Source organism: Micropterus dolomieu, linkage group LG14, assembly GCF_021292245.1.
Source record: "Micropterus dolomieu isolate WLL.071019.BEF.003 ecotype Adirondacks linkage group LG14, ASM2129224v1, whole genome shotgun sequence".
In the NCBI taxonomy this organism is placed as follows: Eukaryota; Metazoa; Chordata; class Actinopteri; order Centrarchiformes; family Centrarchidae; genus Micropterus; species Micropterus dolomieu.
The window spans coordinates 21,802,945-21,820,076 of NC_060163.1; the positions used below are offsets into that span (position 1 = coordinate 21,802,945).

At 39.7% G+C, this 17,132-nt stretch overlaps 1 protein-coding gene across 2 annotated transcripts; it reads left to right on the top strand.

Annotated features, from left to right (window-relative positions):
- Positions 1-4,086: 4,086 nt before the first annotated feature.
- plekhm1 (pleckstrin homology domain containing, family M (with RUN domain) member 1) lies at positions 4,087-16,477 on the top strand. 2 transcript variants are annotated; one of them, XM_046068274.1, is made up of 12 exons: positions 4,087-4,296; positions 5,319-5,408; positions 6,353-6,594; positions 7,018-7,683; positions 7,969-8,527; positions 9,714-9,861; positions 11,354-12,325; positions 12,586-12,731; positions 13,545-13,738; positions 13,825-13,888; positions 13,974-14,131; positions 14,948-16,477. In XM_046068274.1, the coding sequence occupies exons 2-12, from the start codon at positions 5,355-5,357 to the stop codon at positions 15,054-15,056; spliced, it is 3,312 nt and encodes a 1,103-aa protein (XP_045924230.1). In that variant the 5' UTR covers positions 4,087-4,296; positions 5,319-5,354; the 3' UTR covers positions 15,057-16,477. The 2 variants fall into 2 exon arrangements, with proteins under 2 accessions (XP_045924230.1, XP_045924231.1); XM_046068275.1 differs by having other exon boundaries at positions 4,087-4,272.
- The last annotated feature ends 655 nt before the right edge of the window (positions 16,478-17,132 follow it).

Here is a 17,132-nt window from a genome sequence, read left to right on the forward strand (position 1 = left end):
CTTCAAACACAAACATTTTTGCAGTTATTTTTAAGCAAAAGAATTTTTCCTTGAATGAAACTCAATCAATGTTTCTGATTAAGCGTTTAATTTGGCTATGGGTATTTTGATATTTTATTTGTTGTTTGTTGTATATTTCTCGATAGGCAACAAATTGTTTTTATTTAGTTTAATGTCGGCGATGTATATTATGAGTTACAAAACGATTATTCTCTATTTGTTGGATTCGCCACCATTAGCACCATGTGACTTAATAAAATGTATCATTCATGATTAAAAGTGCACATGCAGTGTGTCCACACACCTGAGAAAGCGCTTCCCTAAAGAGAAAGTGGAAGTGAATGCGGCCTGCGTTACGTGCGCAGTGACGTTTTCAGACGTGAAAATTGAGAGCCTGCACGCATTTATCACGTATGGATAGTTTACTTAATATTTCATTTACATTTGTGGCTTTATTGGATTTCATTTTCCATTTATTGTTCTTGTCCGACAGATGTAGAGTTCCCATTACCCAGGGACAAAAATTAGGCATTTTTCTATTTAGTGAATATTCTATAGTAGCCTATTATATATTTCTGTCCCTTTAAGAAACAAAATAAAAAATCTAGGAATTCAAACGAACCTGCTTTCTAACATTAGGTTGTATATGATTGTTCACCATGTATTTGTATTTACTTAGACCTATTTGGAAGAACAACTTCATGGGAATTCGGACTATTTTGCAGATATTTAAAATATTAACATGTTAGATCAGATTAGTAAGCCTTTATTGATCTCCAGATTCAGAAATTTAGGACAAAAGGACTGAAATAAGCCTAAATAAAGATAAAAGAAATTTAGCAAAAATAATTGTAGGCCTATATAAAATTTCAATTATACAAGAGCAAATAAAGCCAAGAGTGCAACAATGTTATCTTGTTTTAATAACATAGGCTATTGTTGTGTCACGTTATTACACACCGGAACGGATTTGATTGACATTGTTTCTCTGTTTACCAGAGAAATTGACGGTGAAACGAAATCCCCTGTCTTACGTGCACGTTGTTGATAACAGGTGAGAATAGTGGGGAGAGCCACTGACAACCATAAAAGTAAGAACGAATCTAAATCAGAGCTATTATACAGTTTTTCTCAGTCGCTTTGGTGCATTTCTCAGGTCAGAATTGAAATTCTCAAAACTAATTGTTCAACCTCCACATCATCTCGTCACTTGTGCACATCATAAAAGCACTTTCTCATTGTTTTGAACAAATCGCAAATGATTATGTACAATTGTCTGCTTTTTCCTACATTATCAATTGCTCATGTCCTGCTGATCACAATGAATTATACCAGTCTCTGTTGAATAATCTTACCCCCCAAAACATCTAGGAATAGGTTCATTGCATTAGTCACTACATGTAAAATGGTTGTCAAAAATCAATGTTAAAATACTTATCCTTTGCCTACAACACTCAGACCATTCTCCCATATATATATATATATATATATATAAAGCGAATGTTGTTTTCCCCCGAGAACGGGATAATTAATTTTCTCGTGATAAGATGTAACAAACCATGGCTGAATACAGGGGCTGGCAGGTGCGTGTCTTTAGGATAATTTCAAAGTAATTAGGCTACCAGTGTCACTGGTTAGTTCAGTTGGTAGAGCATATGGCTCAGTTTGATTAGTTTGATTCCTGTTCTTGTTGACTTTCTTTTTCTTCTTTTTTTGTGTATTATGCTCTTCAGCAAAATTGTTATGAAGAGATTGAGGGGAATCTAATCACACATTTCCCGACGGCTATTTCAAAGGGATTCCGTCAGGAAACGTGTAATGTTACATGGATTCCTCTGAATTAGAAGGAATATCCTCTGCCTGGGAATGATGGGGAAATGAAAAGTCCATAGTTTGATGGATGTGGACCAAGAACGCACAGAATCCAGCACCTACTTTACAGTAAAGTTGGGCATGTGAAACAGTCTTTTCAGAAGAACTTTGTTAAAGAGGATTATGAAAAATATAAAAAAGAAACATCTAGTCTTCCGTGAGAATTGTGCACACAACCTTAAGCCTATAAGTCCAATGCTCTACCAAGTGAGCTAACCTACGATACAATAAATCACACTATAATTACCATTGGTTATCTCGAAATCACGAGAAAATGATGAGTAAAAAAATATTTGATTAGAGCTTCCGTATATATAGGCTATAAATTCCGTATATATATATATATATATATATAGACAGACATTCTATACATGTCTATTAGAATTTTTTGTAGATATGTGTTGTGATGTGAAAGAGAATCTGTGATACAACAGACCGGAACGTCATCCAAAGGGGTGTATCCCCTGTCTCTTTCTTTTCTTCTTACAATGACATGCTCCAACAAATTACAGTACGAACAGTAAAAGCATAGCTGTGATTCCTGTCCTCTCTCCTGCAACTTTGTACTGGTGAAAGTGATATATGCCATACAAAAAAAGTGCAGCCTTGTGCATTTTCAATCATTGTCACCAAAATCTTAGCCAAAATGTACATCAGAAAATACTTACAGAGTACACTGTTATATTGACAATATGGCTAAACATTTTGACTTGCTTGTTCATAAACAAGACACAAGGACTTGTCATTCTGATGGCACTGACAAGTTCAATGACATAAAGATTTGCTTTTGAGAGATAAAGGCTTTTGCAGGTAATCCACTGCGTTGTGCCGTTAGTACTACCTGTTTCAGAAAAGCACTTACTGTTTTGCAAATATTAAGGATGATTCGAGAAATGCACCAAAGCGACTGAGAAAAAAACTGTAATAGGTTATAATTGTACTATGGCACCCCCTGTTGGACCAAGGCAGCATCTGCTTTTTAAATATTAGCTGTAAATCACTGTATTTCCAGATGTTACTTATGGAAATGGATTGTTCTCCACCGGGGACATCCAATTGCCAGGACCTTATTAAACCTTTATGTAACTGTTTTACTATGTTGTAGGCTAACATTTAGGTCTACTTCATTTCCTTATCACGTAGTTTATCATGTTTTGAAACACATGTAGGCCTAAAGTGTGGGGGAAATTGGAGTTTGAGTTACTGCACAGTTTACAAGCTGTGGAGTGTGCGATTGAAACTTTTATGAGATGTGTTGTCAGCCCAACAGGAACTGTCTTCTCTGAGAGGACAGGGAACATGAAGTCCTCACGTGCCAGCAGCTACAGTCACAACATCAGCACGCCTCAAAATCTGCGCTTCGTTTGGGTGTTACTCGTAATCCACCACTACCACAGTAGTACTGCTGTAAGTGCTGCTTCTGCTTAGCGTTAGTTCAGGCAATAGAGATGCGACTTATACTGCTTTTCGTGATAACGTTGTATAATAGATACGATCATTGATAAGGTCCATGTTTATTAATTATATAACAAGAAACATATGCAGTAACTGCGGTATTTCCCATAGACTGTTGTTAGATATGAAGAGGTAGGCCTAAAGGCTTAATAACAAGAAGCAGGATGTGTGCAACTGAGAAAACAACAAATGTTTAATATAGGTTTGGGTGATGTGGCCCCCCAAAACATTATCACAATAAAAAAAATGCATATCATTCGATATCCATAATTATCTCGATAAATTATTTTCAAGTTTAAGTTTAAAGGCTGATTGTTTGCTCCTGAGTGAAAATAACAGTGGTTAATTGTGATTTATTACTTTTCTTTATGGTCAGAAATATGACAGTCGATGCCAAACAGTGGCTCATTTAACAAATCTGAGTTAACAGTCAAAACGATGTTTCAACAAATATCCACGAGTAAAATGAATTAAAATCTAATTTTCAGTCCCTTTTCCTCGACACCATAAATATATCTTAAAATAAAAAACAAAGTGCTACATGTTCGTGATTCAAAATGAATTAACTGAAACATTTATTAAACCTTTGTTATATTATTATTGGGGAAAATTACATCACAATAACAGTTGTTATTGTTTTATTGCCCAGCCCTCCGTTTTATGTCGGTTTCTGTACGTTCCTGCACGTTCTCCCTTTTACTGTTTTTCTGTGAGAGCCTGAAGCTATCACCGGGTTAGTTCCCATGATGCATTTGTGCTCAGCTGGATTGTGACAGAGAAGAGTCTTGAGAAAACAAATGTTAGTTTACGCTCATTTTTGTGCGCTTTTGGTTGTTGAAACTGAAGCGATGGAGAGCGACTGTACGGCTCGGCTTGCATTTAACGCGTGCTTACTGACTTCACAATAATTTACGGAGGATACGCGGTTGTCTGCGGACTTTAATGGCAAGTTAGTCAACCTGTTTCTCGGTAAGGAAGCTAACGTTAGCTATGTGGCTAATACAGCTAGTTAACGCTCGTTGCTAATAACATCCAGGCTAACTGTCAGGGTCACCTCTTTCTGCTTGAACCTTAACTTAGCGATACAAATAAATGTTTACGCAGCTTGTTTAGGTTTTTGTTGTGTATGTGTGTATATATATATATCACGTTGTGTCCTACACGCCCAGATTGGAGGCTAGCATTAACTTGCTGCAAGTTATAATGCAGGAGATTAGAAAGGAATGAAGTCTAAGGTTTCTTATGTGATCAGGTTTCTTATGTGATCCACTGTTTGGCACAAAGTGTTTGTCATGTTCTCACCATGAGGAATAGTTCAAAATCACAATTAACCATCTGTTTTTTTTTTTTCATCTTTCACCCAGCAGCCTTTAAATAAATAAATAATGATTTGTCATTTATCGTGATATAATTATTGAGATTGAATGATTGAACTTTAAACTGTCACAATATGCAAACACTTAACACCTTCCCCCCACCCCCCACCTACTGTTTGTTAAGTAAACCTGTTTTTGTCAGCAGCTTCGCACAAGCTGTCGGGTTTGATAATGTCAAGGAATCTGAGTGCTTGCTCTCTCTCAGTGCTTTTGTTTGGGGAAGTTCTTACTGGAGCATTTGTAGCTACTTCCCTGCAGACGCCCTCTTTAATCAGCGCCTCACATGACAAAGTGTTATAAAGTGGTTACTCAGTGAAACCATGAAATTGTATGTCACAAAGTGCAGTCTTGTGATGTATAATGCAGTGATAGCTCAGTGGCTATGTGGGCTTACAACATGAGTAGGGGGGGTGGGGGCGTTTCCTTATCATCACATGATTGTCTTGTCTGCCAGGGCACTACTTGTTTATGCATCTTAAGTCTCAGTCTGTACTTTCAGCAGGACACAGGCGTCAGTATGGTTGTTATTAGAGATGTTCAAGTGAAAAGAGTTGTTTGGTAAGGCTGTTACATTTCGCACATGTCAAAGGAATAATTCTTATTTTTGTGTTTCAGTGTGACATATGGGAGTGAACTTTACCAGGAGGTGCTATGCTAGCTACACAGATGCCAGATTCGCCTCCTGAGGCTAAAGATGTCAAACAGGTAAAACCAAAAGCTTTCACCCTATGTGCAAAGATTTTGTTACCTTGTAGACTTCTTTTCTTTCTGGTTGTTTTTCATTTACTGTTACTGTGATAGCTCTGGTGACAGTGTCAGATTGGCTTTATTGGCTCCGGGGGTGGATTTTTGCTAGCCATAGTCAGATTTTGGCCTTTAAGGAGGATATGTTGTTAACTGAACTGTTGTAATCGTACTCAGCAGTGTTCAGCATTACACCACTTTCAGCACTGGACTTGCTGATCCATTTACTTGCCTGCATATCTTTTTATAGTGTCATTATAATAGGCTTAACAGGACTTCCAGTGAGCATAAAGACACACGATCAGATACAGAATCAATGGCAACACAGCAGCAGATCATCTTATCAATGTGAAGGGACGTCAAAGCATTGGAGAATGAGTGCTTAGTTAATAGTTAGCAGAATGTACTGTATGCATGATGTATTAAACAGCATGGCATTTCAGACAGTGTACATGGAACCTAGCAAAGCAGGCAAAGATGTGGTCAAGTCCTGCTGCCAAGTCAAGCACAGTAAAATAAGGGTGCTTGAGTGCTCAGTGTGAAGAACACCCAGTCCATGGCTTTTAAAAGTGTTTAGCAACCTGTTGCACAATGTAGGCTTGGTTGTTAAATGCTCGTGTTCTCTGTCTTTCCATGTCAGCTCACAGTAGGTGTCATGTGACAGTCGGTAATCTACAGACCACATGTCATATCTTTTCCTCATTACACTGTAGATTAGAATGCTGAAAATGTGCTGGGTGGTTTGTTTTTTTTACTGCACATGAAAATGTGTCTCTTGGTGAACAGAGAAGTTATTTGCCTGCTTCTCGTCAGAACCACACCTTAGGTTTCTCAAAAAAAAAAAAGAAAAAACGAGGAAGCTGATAATATTTCCCTGTGCCATGCATTCTCACATTGTCATGTAGATCAAAGAGAAGTTGGCCCAGTCGCTCAAGGCCCTGCAGAAGCGATATGTAACGTCAGACACAGAGGTCACCAGTGATGATAGTGATGCTAACCTCCTCTGCTGTGCCCTGGAGGCCATCTTCATCCATGGCATCAAGAGCAAGTACATCCGCTTGGAGGCCGGGGTCCGGAGCAGGAAGGGAGACCGTGGACCCCTCCCTCAGCCCTTCTTCTGGAGCCTCCTCAAGACCGTCACCCACCGGTAAAGGCACATTTATGCTAAAAGAACATAATTAGAGCTGACATGATTAGTTGATTAGTTGATTAATCAATTAGTTAATTGTTCCAATAATTTTTCAAGGAATAACTGCTAAACATTCACTGATTCCAGATTCTCTAATGTTATGATTTGCTGCTTTTCGTTGTTATGTGATAGTAAACTTGAACATCTGTGGGTTTTAGATTCCTCATCTGAAAAAAACAAGAAATTTCAAGATGTAATCTTGAACTTTAGGAAATTAAAATGGATATTTTATAGCCCAAACAAGAAATCAGTTAATGTGGAAAATAGTCAGCAGATGAATTGATAGTGAAGGTAATTGTTAGTTGCAGCCCTAGACAACATTCAATTTTTGTGAAAACGTAGTTTAAAGTGTCTCTCTTTACTCTCTGTGAAAATCCCCAGTGATGTGATCACCGAGCTGGAGAAGATCAGCTTTGTGAGCACGGATGTGGGTCGCTGCCGAGCGTGGATGCGGCTCGCCCTCAACCACGGCCTACTGGAGTGCTACCTTGCATCGCTGTTTCGGGAGGACTCGAAGCTGCGGGCCCACTATCAGCCCAGTGCCTTGCTCCTGAACACTGAGGAACGGGAAGTTCTGCTCAGCTACCTCCAGGGTCTGGCGTCACTTACATTCAGCCTTTCTTACAAGTCAGCTGTCCTCAACGAATGGACCACCACGCCTCTGGCTCTCGCTGGACTCTGCCCCTTGTCCCAAGCAGACACTCTGTCCTCCAATGGCGGAGACCTTCCCACATCCAAGCCGACTTATAAAGAAACGTGGGATACTGTGTCTCAGTCATCAGGCTCATCAGATACAGCGGATATGCAGAGAGGGTGCCCAGTGTTGCTGGGGAGAGGGACAGGTGTATTACCGGAGGGTAGGACTGCACTCAACTCATCTAATTTAAGCCTGGACACCACTGGCTCCTCTCAGCTCTCCTCCAGCTTGAGCTCTGATAGCCTCCTGCAGGGGCAGGACCCCCGCAGCCTGACAGGAGAGCAGTGGTCTTCATGTGACCTGGACATGCCCATTAATGTCAACATCAGCACCAAGAGGCCAAAGAAAAAGTAAGTGTTATCTTTTTGTTGCGTTTTTGGTTATATTGGAGCACAAGCGCATGCTCCTACTTCATTACCATGAACACACACTGTTTATTTCAAGTTAATCAGACAGGGTAGGTACTCAGAATAAATTGTCTAACACATTGTTGGTTTTGGGTGTTTTCACTGGATTTGACAGTTAGAAAAATATAGAATAATGTCAACTGGTTTAAAAAAAAAAATAGAAATAGACGATAATAAAATCCTACCTGTTATTGTAAACTTGCAGTAAATCATGACTTTTCTCTGCAGTTCTCTGACAGAGTTTCGGGAGAGTGGCCACTGCAGTCAGGACTCCATGCGTGAAGACTCCTTTGTCTCCAGCACAGGTCCAGATCAGTACTCGGAGACAGCCATTTTTAGTGGCTCTGACAGCGAGACCCAGGGTCCCAGTACACCATCCCAAGACCAACCTCCAAACTCTGTACTGTCCGATTCAGAGCCACCACCAACATCCCTTGAGCTGCCTTCATCTGACGAGAACCATGTTCCCTACTCTGCCTCTGAAGTGTGCATTAGTAGCTCTTCTGAGTTACACTTTGAAACAGACATGCTCTCCACAGTCAGTGAGCCTGTGGATAAGGTGGAGGCTGGAGAGCCTCTGGATAATGTGGAGAATGTGGGGCCTGTGGTCAGTGTGGAGCCTGTAGAGGAAGTTCATAGGCCCGGAGTTCAGGAGAGTACTGAGCCTGTTCAGCAAGAGAAAAAAGCAGAGACCTCGGAGAAGAGTACCACAGAGCCGTCACTGCATCAAGGCTTACGTCGGTCTACTAGCATCCTGAGCAGGAAATTGTCCACAGATTCTCTATCAGTAAGTATATATGCAAACAAATTGCTTTTAGTTGAAAAAAGTCTGTTATTATAGAAGTTATGTTTTACACAAGAGAGAAATTCTGAAACAGAAATGAGGATTTTACAGATTAGGGAAATACAGAATTACCCCTTGCTTCTCCTGAATGGCTATGGTTCTGACTGAGGAAATGACAAATATGATACCTGACTCTTAATACTGGAAGCCAGTGTAACAGGGTGGAAAATCATCACATGCTATTTAATAATTATGGAAATTTGTGAGTTCCTGGTGTTGTTTTTTTCCCTCTCAAGTTGATCATGAAGTAGTCACGTTATTCCTGCTGTGTTAGAAAAATCTTGCTGCATTAATAGTGACTGTCCGTGTGACCATTGCTCTTTTACTCATGAAACGAACTACTCTTTCTCAAACTGTGGTTTACTCATTGAATGCACTCAGCTCAGGTGGGTTCTCTGCGGGCTGGCCCATTGATAAATAAATCTTGATGATTAAAATATCAAGTAATCTGACAGTTATTTTCTTGATTTAATCCTTTGGTCAACAAAATACAAGAAAATAATAAAAATGTCCATCATATTATTCTAGACTCTTAAGTTGACATCTTAAAATGTCTTGTTTTATCCAACTTACATTATAAAACCCAAAGATTTTCAGTTTAGAGTTAAATAAAAGAGAAAAGCAGCAAAGTAAACCTCACATTTAAGAAGCCGGAACCAGAGCGTGTTTTGCTTCAAAAATGACTATCAAAATAGTTGATAGCTGATTAATTTTCTGTCAGTCCACTAATTTTTGCAGCCCTAAATAATAAGGATCAGGTGATTTTATTTTATTCCTATATGGAAACTTTCAGACATACACCCCTTTAGGTTAATGTGATGGCTGTTAAACCTTTCAGTTTCATGTCTTAAGAAGCACCTTGCTCACTTTTATATAAAAGTCATGATGGCATTCTTACCATGTCTTCACTAACACGGCACAGGTCTAAACTGAAGGCCGTCAGATTAACATAAAAGCTGCAGCAGCACCATGTGAAACAGGCAGAGAGAGATTAAATGCACAGAGAAAATAAAAACCAGTTAAGATAAACTATGAAAGATGTGAAAAGAACCAATTTCAAGTTGTAGTGGAGATTCTTCTCATATCAGATCAGTCCCCTCGCACTGAACTTCTGTCATTTTCATTTCAGCATTCTCATTCCTGGATCTCTGAGGACGACATCTACAAACCCTATCTTGAGGAGGTTTCAGACCAAGATGAGGGGCCGCCTCCTGCTCCCATGGATGAGCCCAAGGTCTCGCAGTCGCCTCCCAGTGTCGTCCATCGCAGACAAATAGGTATTCTGTCTCCATGAGTAGATTGAATAACAACAAAAAAAATCAAGCAGTACAGAGTCCAGATGAGTCAAGGGTTGGCCTGATCACAGATTACTGTCATCTAGATCTGAAATTATTAATTGATTAGTCAATTTCCAGAAATATAATCTGCAACTGTTTTGAAAATAGATTCATTATTTTGGTTTATTATTCAAGCAAAAATTGCAAGACATTCTCTGGTTCCAGCTTCTCAAATGAGGGGATTTCCTGCTTTTCTTTGTCATATAAACTGAATATCATTGAGGTTTGGACTTTTGGTCAAACAAAATAAGACTTAGAGATTTTAATGGGCATTTTATTTTAGTATCAGTTGTAGTCCCAGTCTCACAAATGAGCGCTGTTAAATGAGAATTGAAAATTATCAGTGATCCATTCTCTTAAATGTGACTTGTGGAGTTTTCCTGTTTATATTCAGTGTAACACAGAAAAAACACACTGTGTATTCTTGTGGTTGAATGCATTTCCTTCAGCCTAAAACATTTGCAACACTTTCTGGGGACCTGTTCATTGAAACATAGCTCCATAGTGCTACTAGTGGCCCACAGGGTTCCTTCAATGTGAACACACCTAGTGAGCAAGGAAAATAATACTGTTTACATAGGGCAGAGAAATGATGCAACTCTGGAACCCGTGGAATGAGACAATCAAATCATTGCAGCTCGAACGACACCCAAACAGTGACGTAGCAGCAGGAATTTTCCATCAGCGGTCAAAGAGGAAAACACCTGTTGTTAAATCATTTACTGGCGTGTGGCCAGAATGCACTGGAATGTAATGGCATTGGATTACTTGCAAGACGTCACCGCAATGAGCCAGACTTCTTATTGAGAGATGTAATGACTTTTGTGACGTTGCGTTATAACATTGTTTTCACACTATCAGTAGGTGCAGCATTCCAGGAACAACTACTGTGTAATCTCCCAACATCACAGATTTCATAATTTAAGCATTTCACTGGTCAATAACAGGAATCACTTTCATTTAATAATCTGTTGATGCAATATTGGTGTGCTAAAATTTACTGGAGGATGTTGGACCATGAAAACAACTACTGCTGCCTAAGTAACTGCTATTTTATGACAGCAAATGTTGAGTTAAGTTTTTTGTCACTATAGAGATATATGCGGTCGTATATATCACAGAAAGCCTTATTTAGAAGACATTTTTAATTTTGTCAATTCTGTAGTCTAAAGTGATATTAATGATGATGTAAATAGTTGATTCTGGGATTAATTTTAGTGCTTTAGTTTCGCAGAATTATGATAAGCTTATCTTTTCACTGGTGTTTCCTTTAAATGTTGTTCACTGTTATTGTGTTTCTCTTGTGCCTTCAAGGTCAAACATAGCTGTTAAAGCAGTTTTGACAACATAAAATAGACCAAAGATCATGTAAAATATCTTGTGCTGACCCTTTTCTGTTTCCGTTATCTGTGTCTGTCTGTCTCTCTGTCAGGGCTGTCCAACCCTTTTCGTGGCTTGCTGAAGCTCGGTCATCTAGAGCGACGAGGTCCAGTGGGGTTGTGGCGGGACTACTACTGTGAGCTGTCACCCTTTGAGTTCCGCCTGTATGTCAACGCAGAGGAGCGGATTTGTTATGACAACTGCTCCCTGGTGCGATGTGAGGACGCTCGCATCACCTCGCCCGAGGGCCGCTTCGAGTTGGCCTTTCCAGGGAAGCGACTGTACCTCCGGGCAGCCAATCACGACGAAGCTGAGGACTGGGTGGACCGGATAGTAGAAGCCGTCAACAAATGCCGACCAGCATCTCACGCTGATGAGCAGTGGGAGGTGCTGCAACCCACCAGTGAAAATGGTGTGGATGAACGCACCGTTTCATCCCCGTCCTCTTTCCCCTCCAGCCCTGAGCGAGCTTTATCACCCTCTGACTCAGGGACATGTGAAGTGCAAGAGGCACCTCCTCCTCTACAGGAATTCGACTGGACTCGGTCTGCTGATTTGGAAACAGATGCCATCAAAGAAGCTGTTTTGTACTTCTCCACAGATCCTGAGGCTCGGAAATGGGCACCTCTTGTCTTCTCCCTCTCCCTGGAGGCCTTGAAAGGCTTTCGGGTACAAGAGGGACGGAAGATGCTGCGGCTAACCCACCCTATTGAGGAAATCCGGGATGTGGTGCCTGACGTCTCTGTGGGAGGGCCGGCCTTCTTCAAACTCCTGACCGTCAGGGAGACGCTAAGACTCAGGGCGGAGAACCCAGACGAGGCTCGTTCTTGGAGGGTTTTGATCCGTGGAGCTCTGGACTCCTACCTGGAGAGTGGGGAGGATGGGGGCTTTGCATCGTTGGGGGTGACAGGAAATCTCCACAGACTGGTGCAGCACAGACTAAAAGAAGATGGATCACTTCTACTTCATCTGTGCACTGTGCCCTCAGAGAAGGGGCTGGACACTCAGGGCTTCAAATGTGCAGGTAATCTGCAGGCTAAACATCTGCACAACTACAATCAGGATGCTGACATTAATTGTATGAGGGAGGACAAAATAAAAACATAACTGACATCAGCGAGCTAATTAGTACGATGTGCCGTGAGTTAAAGAGCAGCTGTAAATTTGTAAAGAATCTGAAAGCTAGTCTTTTGTAGCTGTCTGCTCAGGAGTATGTATATTGTGTGTGTGGGCCTGAGTGAGTTTCTTTTCTTCTGATGTTTGTTTACTGTGCATCTTATACAGGATGTCCTCAGCAGATTGGTCCCTCCCGGGGCAGAGCCAAGTTGTGCGAGTTCTCAAGCCAGTACTACTGTGAATCCTGTCACCAGGGTGACACCACCATCATTCCTTCACGCATGGTGCACAACTGGGACCTCACACAACGAGAGGTATGTGCAGCACATACAGATCACTTTTTATTTAATTGCTTACGTACAGACGGGTGACAAATCAAAGCACAAACCTGAATAAATTAGTGGATACACATAATGAATGCAGATGCTTCCACACAGGCGCACTGTGTGGTACAACAAGCAGTTAACGTCCAGTCATGTTCTGCGGCATGTGTAAAATTCTGAAGGCAAGAGGAAGAGATAGAAGTGACTTTGAGAGACGCTCAATACATAGAGAGGTGCATAAACCTCTCATTACAAAGATGAATGCACAGATGGGTGGACGAGATGGTGGCGTTAGCAAGCTTGGTTAGCTAGGTGCATCAGTAATTCACGTTAAATGTGATTTTTAACCAGGATGCTAATATAGGCAATTTTGCCCCCTGCTGCCCCCTGCTGGTGTTTAGAAAGAATGCAAGTTTAAGTTACTTCCACATTGGCTTCAGTCTTGAGAGGCAGATGTTGCTCCTTGTACATTAACACACTACTAAGTGCCTGAAAAAACTGTCTGTGGTCAAATTGTGTTGTAGGTGCCAGATTTGGACAAGGAAGAAGAATAATGTCTGGTTGTGCGGCATTGAGTTTTATACTTTTTAACCTGTCTCTCGCAAGTCTGAAAATGGAGTATTCTTTTTAGGCTAACTGTTTACCCACTACATGCTTTGGTTTTACTTTAAATGCTGAGTCATCACTTAATCATATAATACATCACAGAATTTATGTTATTTCCAGTAACACTCACCCTCAGTAATAACGCACAACTTCAACATGTTCTGATGGCCTGAGTGTGACCTCTGTGTGTCTGTCCAGGTGTCTAAGAAGGCCCTGAAGCTGCTGGCTAAGGTAGAGCAGGAGCCTCTGCTGAACCTGGAGCAGTTGAATCCTGAATTGGTGAAGCACTCCGAGTCCATGGCTCAGGCCCACAACCTGCGGCAGAGGCTACGCCTGTTGGGCGACTACCTCCTCACCTGCCGCAGTGGAGCCTGCAAGAAACTCCAAGAGAGGTGTGTGTATGCATGTGTTATTTACATTTGACCATATTTTACTGTGACATTTTATTATATACGTTTTTATTAAAATTCTCTGCCAGAATGGAGCAGCGAACTTACCTGTTGGAGTCAAGCCATCTGTACAGTGTCAAGGATCTACGACAGGTATGCTGCTGTGTAGTTCATGTTATTGCACCAGTCATGTGCCACCTTCAGACATCTTAATACATGTGTTTGTTTGTTTTTCTAGATAGCAGAGGGCGAATATGCAGCTTACCTGCTCAAACTGATGCAGCACGCCTCCAACCACGTGTTCCAATGCGACCTGTGCACTCAGCGTGGCTTCTTTTGTCAGATATGCCACGCTAATGACATCATCTTCCCCTTCCAGTTTGACATCACCACCAGGTATGTTGCCCTTGGCGTCCTCACTCCTGCTTCCACCACACTTCATTTTTATAATCTGTAGTATTTGTTTTAAGTCAAGAGTCAACCTAAAAGCCTAGTTTATGAAAAATGACTATGTTGGAGTGGAAAAAAGAGGCTTTGGGCTCCAAAAGGTGGCCAAATGATCTGAACTTTTTTTCCCCCCCTCACACCAGCTCCAACTGTCTTATTGGTCTGAAATAGCTCTGCTGGTTGTGTTGCCTTGTTGAAAAGCTGCATTTTTCTTCCACTTCTTTATCTATGTCTGTTTTTTCCCAGCTTGTAGTTCGGCCACCAGTATTTCCAGGAAATCTTGGTTAATTTAAAGCACCTCCTACTCACATCAAGTGTAAATGAAGGATAAAAATAAGCCTCAGACTATAAACATGTGTCTGGTAACAAAAGTTTGACATTGTGTTTTATAGACTGAGACTAAGCTGCAGTTTGCCATTATAGGGCTTGGTATTAAAATACAGTTTTTATAGGGATAAATTTTAAATGCCTAAATAAAAACAAATTAAGCAATAAATTGTGAAACAATAATCTTAATTTTACTAATTCTTTTGATTTCTTTACTGTGTCATAATTAAATTAAAAACATTTGTTTAAAGGACAATTATTTAGTTTAAGAATTTAATAAATACCTTTTCCATGCCATATTAAAATCAAACCGCTACACAGACAACAAAGTGAACAGAGGTTTTCAATCATACATTTTATCTCTTAGTTCATTATGTCAAAGAGTAACTCACTGCAGTCACATTTTGTTTTAATGCTTATTGTTTGTCTCTGACCCAGGTGTAAAGATTGTAAGGCTGTGTTTCACCTTGCCTGCAAGGATCCTGGGGTATCCTGTCCTCGCTGTCAGCGAATGAAGAAATACCTGGAGAGGGATCTGCTGGACTGAGCGCAGCCCGTCTAACAGGCCACATTTTTCAGGAAGCTAGAAGTCAGTGGCTGAAGAGAAAACAGAATAGAACTTGTACATGAACCGCAAGTGCAATTATGGGTGTGATTTGTAACTGACCTTAAACCGAACAGGAAGGTTTAAGAGCCGCAGCGCTACAGTAGCTACGCTCTCTTGCACAAATTTTGAGGCAATTTGGGCCTCATGATGCTGACAAAATGCAGCCTAATGTTACTGACCAGTGACTTTAATACCTCTCTGAATTCAGATTCAGCCACGACATTAAAAAAAGGACTGGACAGCCGGGAAGGTTGCTGCCAAGAATTGTATCCAACACATTTTTACATTATGGGTGTATACTTTGTTTATCTTTTATTGTGTGGAATAAGATGTTCTTGACCATCATGTTTACCAGAAATGCTCCACAGTACATTCTGCATTATCTCAGATGCAAAAAGTCGCGTATTTAATAAACATAATAGAGAGTGGGTACGATACATGCAAAATATCAAACAGCACTTGTGATGTTCTAATTAACCGATTTTTGATTGTGCCTTCTTTTTAATTTAAGCTTTACACTATTTTCCTCTTGGTGCGTCTTTAATTCAGGGCCAGAAATCACCACATAGGCTGTTTGATTTTTTTATTTTCTACAACCATAAGATAGAATTACATTGCTGTAATAGATATTGATTTTGTTTGAAGGTAAAATTCAGTCACCAAGTGCAATCACTTTGTGGAATGTTTCTCTCTCTCGTATACTAACTCAAGTTTATAAAACTTATAAACAGCTGTTGACATATGTGATTTAAAATACAGCTCTGTAATCCAAAAAGTTCAGAAGGGAGATTTAAAAAAATGTTTTTGATCAAACATTTGTCATTTGGCTTGTGTGGTGAGACATACTGACGTAATTTATAAAGTTGCTGAAATAGATGAATCACAAATGTGTGGCAGAAACAAAACCTTGATGCAATTTAAGATTTTGGGGGAAATTATTGGATTTCACGGCGATCCTGAAGTCAAAACATATTTTGCATTTTTGCACTAAGCTATGACTGTTACTTTGATATTTCAACTAGAATGTATAGTTGTAATATCCTGTAGTACATGGAACTGCCCCTAAACTAACAAACAAACCTGCATTGCTGACATTTTTCTTTGAGGAATTTCATTTTCATCTCTTAAATATTGGTCTGTGACGTAAAGTTGAACTCGCAGAATTAACATAGAACTAGAATGTACAGAGAACATAAACAAGGTTTACTCATCAAGTGTATTTTAATAAACGCAGAACATATACACCTACAGAGTACTGCAGTACGGTTATTCCTGGTTTATATTTTTGTTTTATTTTCATATCATTTATTATTTCTGAAGTGTATATATGACCATAATGCAATAAATGTCATTGTGTGTTACTTTTTCAATCTCTTCTGTTTTAGGCACAATTGCATTATCGATCAGCTAGGCTGAATTTTATGTATGTATTTAGTCGTCAACTTGTTTGCTGTTATTTCTTTTTCACTATATACACACGAGAAACTGAGCCTGACTGTTGTTTAGAAGTTTAATGAATCCCTGAGTCTGTTGTCATCGACACAGTAAACTACTTTAGTAGTAGCCGAAAATGAAAATTAATTTGCATCTGTAATGTTTTTTGGAGCATTCTTTAATATTTAACAGTTTTATTATAAACTTTACTTGATTTTTCAGAGGCTATTTTAAGTTAATTGTATTTTATTGTATTAATCAACAACAGCATAGATTGTACAAAATATGGTCAAATACAGCAGTGATGAGGAAAACAACGAAAAACATTAAAGTAACTGCACAAAAATAACTTCCAACCAAATTCCTAATTAAAAAAAAGCTTGAAATGTGCCAGTGCTACTAGATTAACAAACTTCATAATACACAGTGATCATTCATTCCAGGTGAGAGACATTGAAATTAAGTATGTTTTCTATATATTTATCGATTAGGAGCTTAAACTTAAAACACGTGTATATATTTAAATTGAGGGTAAGTAATTGGATTTACAGCAGATGGAATCAAACTATACAAACATTATTT

Excerpts from the sequence above, each read along its gene's own strand:
- plekhm1 (XM_046068274.1), top strand. The coding sequence starts at position 5,355 with ATGCTAGCTACACAGATGCCAGATTCGCCTCCTGAGGCTAAAGATGTC. Across the intron at positions 6,595-7,017 it reads CTCAAGACCGTCACCCACCG|TGATGTGATCACCGAGCTGG; the intron begins GTAAAGGCACAT and ends GAAAATCCCCAG. Across the intron at positions 13,889-13,973 it reads GTGTCAAGGATCTACGACAG|ATAGCAGAGGGCGAATATGC; the intron begins GTATGCTGCTGT and ends TTGTTTTTCTAG.